At 45.4% G+C, this 11,773-nt stretch overlaps 1 protein-coding gene across 1 annotated transcript; it reads right to left on the reverse strand.

Annotated features, from left to right (window-relative positions):
* Positions 1 to 75: 75 nt before the first annotated feature.
* On the reverse strand, positions 76 to 8,094 carry kiaa1191 (KIAA1191 ortholog). Its single transcript, XM_079355838.1, has 9 exons — positions 7,898 to 8,094; positions 6,522 to 6,603; positions 6,335 to 6,389; positions 5,776 to 5,951; positions 5,543 to 5,657; positions 5,041 to 5,168; positions 4,116 to 4,219; positions 3,848 to 4,026; positions 76 to 1,619 (listed from the first exon to the last, which is right to left on the reverse strand). The coding sequence occupies exons 3-9, from the start codon at positions 6,357 to 6,359 to the stop codon at positions 1,405 to 1,407; spliced, it is 942 nt and encodes a 313-aa protein (XP_079211964.1). The 5' UTR covers positions 6,360 to 6,389; positions 6,522 to 6,603; positions 7,898 to 8,094; the 3' UTR covers positions 76 to 1,404.
* Positions 8,095 to 11,773: the final 3,679 nt, after the last annotated feature.

The raw sequence follows: 11,773 nt of genomic DNA on the forward strand, positions 1-11,773 counted from the left end.
TCTAATGATTACGAGTTCATGTTTGGAGATCTTGAGAAAAAAAGAGGTTCCCCCCTGATCAATAATTCAACCAATCAAAAAGACGACAGTAGATAAAAAGTATGGATGGGATTCTTCTTGAGGCGTCGACGCACACGCACGCACGCTTCACGTCACAGAAACTCACAGCGATGACGCCAGCACGGTACATTTCATCATTTTAAAGAAAAACATGAGAATGCATTTTTTTTTATTTTTAGAGTCAAAGTGAGATTGTTGATTTTTTTTTTTTTAGTAAATGATTTCTGCAGGATGCGGCGAGCGTGCACGCCAGCCGTGTCTTCAGACCGCGAGCGCACGAGAAACGACGTGAAAACGTTGGAAATGTTCTCTTTGAGTATTTTCAGACATTTTGTCTCCACACACAGCTGCTGCTGAGCCAAACTAAAAACCGAATCCTTCATCAGAGGCGAACATCGAAGCGAGCTCACTCACTGATGAACTGAAATGAAGATTTAAGTCGTCTGCTGAATCCGGTAATGTGAAAACACTCAAACTCTGCAGAGCCTGTGTGAGTCCTAACACACACACACACTCTGTTGTTACATCAGAAGTAAAAAACAAAAACAAAAACACATCTTCATTTATACATTAAAACACAAAAAAACAAGAAGTGGAACATTTCAGTGAGCAGGAGCTCCAGGTCAAACGTTTCCTGAGACAATTTTTAACCTTTTGTTTTTGTTCTGTTCGCTTGTTTTTCATTAACCACATTTCAAAGTGTTTCCATCCTGCTGAGTGAAATGTCCCATCGAAGGAGACGAGGAAAACGTAAGTGTAGGTAGAGCTCGTTTAAAGGGGGGGGGGGGGGGGTATAAAGTGCATCTACAGGGGGGTCAAAAACCAGGATCAGCATCATGTTCCCCTTAAACTGGACTAAATCCTCAACATCAGTCAGAGGCCTCGACCCCGAGCTTCGTCAACGTTAGCATGCTGCAGCTAAACGCTAAAACAGAGAGAGAGAGTGAGACGCCTGTGAGAGACAGATGGTCAGATCGTCCACCATGTTTGCTCAATAACAGGTCACTGGTTCAGCACCTTTGAGGAGGTGACGCACGGATTGGGATTTTTTTCTTTTTCTTTTCTTTTTAAGGTTACGTTTAGTTTTCTCTCCTCAAAATAAAAGTGTCCAACCTGTGAGTTTGTTCTCGCCGTGGTGTGCTCTTGGTCACATGTCTGGTCTTTCCGGATGTTGGGATGAGTATCAATATGAAGAACCATGGAATGACATCTGTGTTGTCTCAGAGTGAGAGTCATGCTGACGAGGAGCCCGCTAACACCACGACGGCTCGTGTGACATGTTTAACAGTTTTCATCTCGTGGGACCTTTTGGAGGCGGAGCCACGGGGGGTGCGGCGCGTCCTCCTAGAAGCCCGAGGGCGTCAGGACGTTCATGTCTCTGGGTTTGAGCTTGTGCGGCCGCGATCCCTGCCGCCGGCTCTCCACCGAGGGGATCTCCATTTTGGGAGGGGCCGCCGCCACCTGCGCCGCTGATGTGTCGCCCAGCCGCGTGGTCTGTGCCTTCATTACTTCCATGGGCGTCGGCTTCTGGGCGCCTCTGTACGCCTGCACCGCAAAGCCTGCAGGGAAAAGAGCGGGCGTCAGATTTAAATGTTCAATGGAGGGAGAGAAAAGACGAAGCCACTTGATTAGTTTTGAACAGATTCTGTAATCGAGCGGTGAAGCAGGTCCTGCTTTTGTAAAGTGTAAAGCTATATAAATAAAGATTGATTGATTGATTGATTGATTGAACGTCGTCCTGGCTCATCGTGTTCTTTTTCAATGGTTTTATCTCTCGCACAGGTTTAATGATTGACAGCTGTTTGAAATCTCGACCGCTCGGCGACGTTAGGACGTTGGTCACAGAGACGGGTCGTTCTGTTTGTTCATCATAAAGATAACGAGAGCGATAAATCATGCGGATTATTTACTGATTACAGAAGGAAATGTTTTTATATTTAAGTCCTTCAGGCTGCTGAGAGTCAGATACAGCTGAAGAATGAATTCATGTTTTATAACCTGAACGCATAAACACCTTTTAAATGCGTCTGATTACAAGAGGAGCTAAATGATCCGTTAACGCTGTAAACTGCACCTCGCACTCATCCTTCACCCGCTTTAAAAACTGAATTATTCCGGATCACGCCGTTTGTTTCCCTGCTGCAGCCGCGAGTATCGATCTCAGCTGTGGCTCAGAGGTAGAGTCGGTTCAGAGCAGGCTCAGGGGTTCGATCCCCAGCTCCTGCAGCTACGTGAACCCGGATACCATCAGTGTGTGTGTGTGTGTGTGTGTGTGTGTGAACGGGGTCGGTGTGAAAACGCCAAACAAGTTCAAGTCGATTCGCTCATAACGCCCGTTCAAATGCATCGACGGTTAAAGTCACCTACCGATCGTCATGGCGGAGAAAAGATTGGGCTCGTAGTCGTAACTCACTGTAGAGTTCCACATGGTAAAATCCAGACGTTGCTTCTCTGCAGCTCTGTTGCGGCGTGCATCCACTCCTCGCACTTTTATACGACGGACAGCCGGACAAAAACAACCGTCTCACTGTTGACTAATAACTGGCCAATCAGTAACCGGACTGTGACGGCTGAATGTGCTGGGTCAGTCTGAAGGTCGTTTACTCGCCTAGTAACCCAAATCAGAGACATAACAGGTTATATAAGGAGGCGAGTAAACGGACGCTCAGTTAGGAAGCACTGTCCTTATGTCACACTTTACTTGGACTCATTTCAAACTTCTTTTTTTTTTTTTTTTAATTTCGCTGTTCCTTCAGAATAAAATACTGGGGCGAGGTCTGCAGCGACTGTGACTAACTCATGTGTTTTTACTCTGTTTTATTTTGAAAGGATCTTGGATTAAATGTGTGGTGGTATGTTCACTGATCTGTTTGTTTTATTTTGTTAGAAATAAATTGACTGAAATATTAATAAGATATAAACTTAGAGGACAGACTTCCTGCGTGACGATATCTCCCATGTTCAGTGCGGCGTCCAGCGTGCTGTTTCTGTGTCCAGCACGGCGAGCTCTCAGCCTGCAGGGGGCGCCGTGCAGCGAAGACGTCCAAGTGTGCGAGCTCTCAGCCTGCAGGGGGCGCTACGCCGGTGGTCACTCTCTAACTTTAACATCGGATTCTTTAAAATGGAAACAGCTCTCGACGAGGTTTCTTTCGAGAACAATAACGCCGTTTTTATGACCTCGTCAGGGAGAGAAGATAAAAGTCAGTCTGATCAGCTTTCAATTCAAAACCAACGAGGAGGATTTTTTCTTTTTTTTTATCCGTGTCAGCTCGCGTGCAGCGAATGTGGCTGCTGCACCCGCCATAATAAAGGCGTGTCAACATTTTATACACATATTGTTCACTCTGGTGTTTCAGATACAGACAACTATTTAGAGGAAAAAACAGGTTGAATTTCCCTCGGGATCAATAAAGTATCTATCTATCTATCTATCTATCTATCTATCTATCTATCTATCTATCTATTCAAAGTGCGTCTTATACATCAGATCGTACGATACCGTTTACCGAAATGATCCAAATGAATAAAATAGGTGAGATATAAAAATAATCTGAGAAAAGTCTTTTTAAGGGGATTCACAGACTGATGTTTTGTTCTGTGATAATAAGAAAAACATGTTTTTCTCGAGCTCTCAGCTGATTTATCTCCAAACAAAAACCAGAAACAGATTTTTACAGTCTGCCATAAACAGACTTTTGTTTATCTCGACGTTTGGAGATAAATTCTCCTGTGATGATGTTATGAAAGCAGCGATTTTATCCTGAGAGGCTCAGGTGAGGTTGTTTACCTGCAGCAGTAGACTCTGCTCCCAGGTCGGAGGTGGATTTGTGTACGTGAGGACGCGGACCAAACATGCTCCAGCGTTCGACCGCGCCTCCTGCCGCGTCTCCTCCCCCTCCTCCCATGTCGATGCTGCTGTTAGAGGAGCTCATGCTGATCTCTGATCCCGTGCTGCTGAACCAACTCCTACAAAAACACACAGTGAACTTGACCCAGTTACACATTTACGTCTGTCCAATAAATCAGTCGGACAGTGTGTGTGTGTGTGTGTGTACCTGCGTAGCTGCCTCGGGGAGGTGTGCGGTGTGTTGGAGGGAGTGGACTGGGTGGACGAGCTCTGTCGCTCTTCTTTGGCCTCCATGCTCTGGATCTGAAGTTTCTGATCAGAAACAAACAAACAAACAAACATCGGTCTTCAGTCAGGTCTCTGACAGTCAGAGACCTTCACTGGCTGCCAGTGTCCTTTAGGTTCAGGTTTAAAATCCTGGTTCTGGCCTTCAGAGCCCTACATGGTCAGGCTCCCTCTGACCTTAGTGAGCTGATCCAGCCTTACGCCCCTATGCGAGCGCTGAGGTCTATGGATCAGAACCTGATGAAGGTCCCTCCAGCTCATTATCACACTAGAGGTGACCGGTCGTTCCAGGTCGTTGCTCCGAGCCTCTGGAATGAACTTCCATCATCCTTGCGCTCAATTGATTCAGTTGTCACTTTCAAGAGTCAACTGAAGACGTTTTTATTTGTCCAGGCTTTTAATGAGTCTCTTTTAGGGCTGCTATGATTTTTTGTACTGTCTGTATATTGCTTGTGATGTTTTTAAACCCTGTTTGTGAAGCACTTTGTGGCCCCTGCCTGCGAAAAGTGCTATATAAATAAATTTTACTTACTTACTTACTTCATTTTTCAAAGTTTAAACAGTGAATATCAAACGTGGACATGTCGTGGTCTGAAAGGTGACAAATCTCTGGAGACAAACGACGTGGAAAAATCTTGGACATAAAACATGTTACAATCTGTTTAGTTAAACAAACATTGGTATAAAACCCACATAGGAGGAAGTTTAGTACAAGTGTTGGATCAGATGTAAACACAGCTCTGACAACAACACAGCCAGCAGGACTCCAGCTTCTCCCTCACTGGAGACAGTCAGGACTCACTGCGTTGATGAACTGAGCGCTCACGCTGTAAAGTTAGTGTCCTCACCTGGAGGGATTCGGGGATGCGGTGGTGATGTCTCGTCTCCTCGGCGGTGAGGCCTTTATGGGGGGTGTAGCTGGCGTCGGTAAGCCCCGCCCTCTGCTCAAAGTTGTACATGCTATCCTGCGTCTGCTCTGAGAGAGAGAGAGAAGATTATCAGACATGCACTATGGGTCGATCCAGTTTAAAAGGGACATTGTTGTTTAAATATGAAAAGGTCACACACAAGAAGAGAAAGTTTACATTCATCCTGAATCTCAGACAAAAAAACGCAATCCAACAAAATCTTTTCAAAGTGTTTCTCATCATTCAGCTTCTATTCTTTCTATCTCTTTGGATGTTAAAAAAGCTGAAAGAGCCAGTTCATGACCTCCACAGTTCAAAGTAACGATTAAACTCTGACCCCTAGTGTTTACAATGAGTACTGCAGTCTAATCATTACAGCGAGGCATGTTTCCTTCATGTCTGATCACACAGGAAGTAAGAAATGATTTTAGATGTAACTTACTGGTGATGAGAGAACTCATGATGATGGAGGACGCCTTGGCTTTCACTACAGTTGGCGACCTGGAGATGGCGCTCTCTGATGCTGAAGGTTGACTCACAGCACCGCTCTCGTCCTCCTGGTGGAAAATAAGACCACCGACATCGTCACCACCTATTGGCTCCATGGTGGTCATTATGTGTGTGTGTGTGTGTGTGTGTGTGTGTGTGTGTGTGTGTGTGTGTCCTGCGTCTCACCTCAGCCAGGCGTGTGAACCTCCTGTCCGGTATGACGGGTCGTCTCCACAGGTTGTTGATGCTGATGTCATGCGGCGGCGTGGACATGGGGGCCTCCAGGTTATCGTCGTAGCTGAGGGCTCGACGGGTCATCCCGATGGGAAGCTTCATCCCGCCCATCCCAGAACCCTCGATGGCTGCAGACGCACAAAACGACAACGGTGACTAAACGAGCGGTTTCCTTTAAATGTGACTCATCGAGGCCGTTTAAAGCTGCTTTTTAGGGATTTCTTATTGGTGGAGAATTGCTGAACTGAAAGGAAGACTTCCCAACTCCCAAGGAGAACCTGAACGCAGCATTAACGCCACCCACCATCAGCTCCTGTGATTCGTCCCAGAGTTGCTGACTGAAGAGAAGAGCCTTGTCTTTACGGAGCAAAGTGGGCGGCGCCAAATCAAACCAGGAAGTAAACCGTGGCCTGAAGCAAACATATTGTTTTCTGTGACCTTATAATTTCCCTTCACTTGACCTAAAGTGACCCCAGCTTCAACCACGTAAAGAGACGGGAGTCTTCCTCACCTGGTAAGTCTCCTGGACCAGACATGACTTCAGTCAGACGATGAACACGATGATTCTGAAAACAGAGAGAGGCTTCATGTCAGAACATCTTGATGACGGTTCGAAAGAGAAACTGCCGAACACGTTCACAGAAAATATCAAGGACATGCAAACGTACAAAATGTTAACACTGCAGGTGAAGAGTTACCTGCGTGCTGTGCTGCTGCTGCGACGCTGATTGGCTGGTGAAGGAGCGGTGGCAAATGTCACATCGGGAGACAGCGGAGCAGCTATAACGAGACAAGCACAGGTCAAAGGTCAACTACAGTCAATTGACTCACATTTCATTGAACTGCGAGGATGCAAATAATTACGTTCTGGACGCAGCAGTTTGTCTGCGCGTGGTACAAAAACGAGTTTATATTCGAGCGGTGACTCTGAGGGGAGCTTATGGCGAGTCCAGTTTTTCCCCTGACTGCACGTAAACGCCGTTCAAAATGTTCATGTGCAGAGTGAGAAATAAAAGCCTTGTTTGCATTTAATATTTGTTCTATCATTGGCCAATAAATCAGACATTTGGGAAGTACACGTTGAATAAAATCTCTTAGTATTGTGCAACCAGCTTAAAAACGACATTAAGCAGAGTTAAATAATTCTTAATCTTATATAAACGAAGAGAGGTAGAAAAAAAACATCTGATTTGTGTAAAAATCAAGATTCCTATCTTCACAATAAAGTGAGAAGATGATGTAGTGAATACTCCAAGGAGCCGTTCCTCGGCCTGCAGGATTATTCCAGCTCAGACGATTACATAACACCTGATGCTGCAGCAACACAGACACTGACATCACCACAACACTTTGCATCCAAATAAAACATTCAAAATGTGTCTTACAGGACCCATCGAGCAGGTTAATGTCCAAGTGGACCTTTAATGGTCCTTAAATGTTGGATATGACTGCAGTAAACAAGGGTAGACAAAACAAGTGTCACGCACACTGTTCAATTAAACGATTACAGGATTTTTGCAGAAATACAAAAACAAGGAAATAAACCAAAATATTAAAACAATTAAAAAAAAAACATTTATGGCGAAGATGAGTTATTGAGACATAATGATTGAGACATTTTACATTTACAGATCATGTGAGGTCATCCAAACAGGCACATTCATCTTGAGACAGCCTACCCTTAAGATAAACATAAAAAAACCCATAAAATTATGGGAATAACGTTAGAACATTTATTTTAAATCACTGTCAGGTTGTTTTTTCTTCAATAAATGTTTCTAAAAAGAGGAAACAGCCACATTAAAAGGCACAATTATACAAAAATAAGACCTCGTATGTCCATTTTAATCACGCCGAATTAAATAGTGGGTGTTTAAGTTTTAGATGAGCTGTTATTTGAACATTATAATGATTGTAAGTTTATAAAAAAGCGATTAATCACTCAATTAAAGGTTATTCGCTTGAGGTTTCGCGGTAGCGTTCTAACGGCTCGCGCGTGATGATGAAGGACAAACAGCTGATGACAAAAGATGGTTGACGTGTCGTTCACGTAAGTCACTTTCTTTTTTCTCACCGGATAAAGATGAGACTTCAGGACGACGAGCTGAGCATTGATGACCTTCTGGAGGCGACACGGCCGCGGAGAAAACAACAGCGCTGTTGGATAGCAGCCATTATTGTGTCCGATGAATAAAAAACCTCTTCCTCAGCGGATATCATGGTGCGTTTACAGCTCTCGTGGCGTATCGCGAGACTATAGTCATTGCACGGGAACTGGTCAAATATTCGCCTAAAAACCTTAAAAATGATGTTTAACAACTTCAAAAGATTAGTTTCCTTTGTTATAGCGGGACAAACTCAGATATAGCACAAAAAAATATTAAAAAATGAAATGAAATGAAAAATCCTGGAAAAAGTTGCTAAAAAATGTTAAACTTTTATTTCTTTAGAGTCTTTGTAGTAAGTGTCATCAAGCGAAATTCCCCCCAAAATTGATACTTTAATTGATTCATTTGAGATATTTTATTTATTTAAACAAAATGGGGGGGATAATATTCAACTATCACCAAATAAAAAAACATAATCAAGATGCAGAAAATAATTTGTTGGTTGCACAAAAATGTAAAACCTATAAATCTTAATGAAATTGCCCGCATAACCAGACCTCTATATTTATCTTCGGGTCAACTTCAGAGGAATATTCGCCTGAGCATGAGTCCCATATGGTCTAGCGGTTAGGATTCCTGGTTTTCACCCAGGCGGCCCGGGTTCGACTCCCGGTATGGGAACTTCCCTTTTAGGGCGGGAGCCCCGGTTGAAGATCGGAGTTGTTGAAGGGATGTTGTATCTTTACCTGCATGTCCCTCGACCTCCCAGTTCACACACTGAAAACCCTTCAGCAGGTGTTCTCTCTGCTGCTCTGGAGCGCAACCCCCTCACCTGAAACTCAGGTATACGTAGTTTATCAACCAGCTACATGAGCTCCAGTTTGTCTCCCCCTGGTGGCTGCCTCGGACACAGCCGCCTCTGTTTGCAGTGTATTCAGATTAGGCCTACAATCCCAACCTGTCAACCCTACAGAACAATTACGTCATTTAAAGGTTGATTTTATAGAGTCAAATCTGCTCGTTTGAGGGAATGTAAAGTTTCCCAAATATACACCGGACTACCTGTGTCAGAGTCACAGGTAAACTTCCAGGGTTCTGCTCTGGTCCCTCCCTCCTCCTGATGCGTCTCATATTATCATTTGCATGACGGTGAGCAGAGCGCCTCCCTCGGTCCTCCTCTCTGTGCAGCTACTCCTCCATCCGGACTTTTCCTCTCCAGTTCGCCCAGCAGAGGAGGAAGTGAACAACCAGGGGGTGGATCTCTTCTGCGCTCCTCCACAGCTGATTACAAGGAAACAACCTGGGGAGGAACCTGCGCGCCTTTCTCCCGGAGCCACTTCAACTCCTTTGACAAACTTTTTCCTACTTTCTTTTTTTGTGCGGGATCTAAACTGATCCAGTTCAGTCCATTAAGATGTCTGTTCAAACGAACCAGACGAGGTCGTCCTCGTCTACGACCTACCGCACGGTCAAAGTGGCCTCTCCGGAGCCAGTGTCCAGCACGGTGATCTCAGCCGGCTCGGTGTCCCCGTTGCCGTACACGCTGAACGGCAACTACGAGACGGTGAGATACCTGGTCCCGGTGCAGCAGGCCGTGCAGCAGCAGCAGCAGTCCTTCGTGCTCATGCAGCAGCCCATGATGCAGCAGCATATAATCCAGCAGCCCATGATCCAGCAGCCCATGATGCAGCAGATGGTGTCTCCGGTGTACCTGCAGGGGATGACGCACATGAGCGTCAGCAGCCAGAACTCCGACATGTACCAGCAGAGGAGCACGCTGGAGGTGAGGCCCCCAAAAAGTTCACTCTTCACTCAAATGATCAGTTATAGGTGGTAAAACGTGAGAGAGGAGCAAGACTTTCTAAATGTTGCAAACGTACTTCATAATGAACACAAACATGTTTCGTTTACATAGGCGTTATAATTACATACATGCATAGAGTTCCAGTGGTTAAACGTTTGATTGACAGAGCAACAAGCACTCAAGCTGCTTTCAGTCACCATCAAATCTGCAGCTAAAGTTTAACTCCATGCACAACAAAACAACTTCCTTCAAAGCATTTTTTCGAAACTGCACACCTTCAACTTCAATAGATTGATACTTTATTGATCCCGAGGGAAATTCAATGATTGAAAATAGTCAAATCAAAATCAACACTGCAACACACAGATGAACAGAGAACACTCCATGCAACATGCAGGACTCACTCTAAAACAAATGTCCCCCCCCCACATTGGCTTGAGCTGAATTCTCCGGAGAATAACCTGCTGTGTTCTCATATCGCCTGCTCGGACTCGCTGCGGTCTGACCGCAGAAACTCTGGAAGAGGTCTGAGTGAAACACTCCTCTGTGTCCACACGTGCAGCTCCTCCTGGAGTGTTCAGGTGATCTCTAGAAGCATGAAAGCACTAATGCATGAACAGGAAGTTGAGGTTTCTGGTTTATCCAGGTTTGGATCATATTCGGGACATGGTGTTTGCGTCTGAAACTCGATCTACCCGACATCGTCATGGTTTGATGAGCAGAGTCTTAGTGGTTTGTAAAAGTGCAACATGGCGGCACGAGACGCGTTCTCTCCTCGAGGGATCTTCAGGTCACGCTTCTTGTCGTGTCCGTGTTGAATGTCATCATCAATCTTGAACCGCGCCTCGTGTTTTGAGAGAAAGTTCGCACATAAATCAGTGACCGATCACATCTGGCTGGCAGTTAATTATTGTGTCGGTCACAATCAGGCTCGCAGGTCAGAGGTCAGAGGTCAACGTGAGCATCAGCAGTGTAAGCGTGTTCCTGAGCGAGCACGACGCCTCTGTGTGGAGTGTAAACCAGGACTTCCCTCGGGGATGAGTGAAGTATGTACAGGTCTGTGTCGTCCCCACAACGACTGCCGCCCTCATTCATGCACGGCGTGCTCCGACCTCAGCGGCGAGGACGTATGGAAGTGTTCCTGCATCTTATCCCATAACGCTCAACAAATACTGATTGATTGATTTAGCATGACGTTCACTGAAGGAGCTTCTACCGTTTGTTTGTCGACTAACATGGACACAGTTACGACGTAATGTGGCGTTATTAATAGTTTCTTCCTGTTCATCAGTGCGCTTTGTGTCACAGCACGCACACACGGCTCGCTCGCTCTTTCACCTCATTGGTGACTTTTCACGAGTCACCGGCGTTTTTATGGTTCAGTCGAAGACGCTCCCTGCTTCTGATTAATTATTGTTCGCCGCGATCTTCGCCCTCGGGACGGTTTACAGTGATTCTGTGGAGGCTTGAACACCTCGGGTGATATCAGCTGACCTCCTCTGAAGGCTCGCACTGTAGCTCCTGTGTTCATGTGATTCCCAGTGATTTGCAACTTCAGCTCATTCTGCTGCTTTGAGTCTCAGCACTCGGAGTCTAATCATCGTGGCGAGTTTGTTAGAAAAATGCGCCGCCACGCCCGCTTGCACTGTGCTGACGCGGCACACCCTAACATTTGAAGACAAACACATTCTTCCACCTGGTTGGATCACTTCTGTCGGGCTGCGTGTTGATCCGAGGTTCGCCTGCAGGGTTTATTCTCATTTTCAGATTTCACCTCCCGATCAGATCAAATAAATCACATTATTTCACTCACATATTCTATATTTTAATTTGCTGATCAGATACATTTACACCCCACGGATGAAGCAGTGGGAGCAACATGTGGCTGCAGGAGCTGGTGCCACATGTTTATATTCTGTGTAGTCGGTTTCCTTAGAAAAGACACTTCGCCCCAAGTTGACCCCGCGGAGTTTGAATCTGTAAGAAGACTAAAAACTAACTATTCAACATGATGTTTAAACATTTTCCTAAACTGAAG

This window comes from Symphodus melops (genome assembly GCF_947650265.1).
Source record: "Symphodus melops genome assembly, chromosome: 11".
Classification (NCBI taxonomy): Eukaryota; Metazoa; Chordata; class Actinopteri; order Labriformes; family Labridae; genus Symphodus; species Symphodus melops.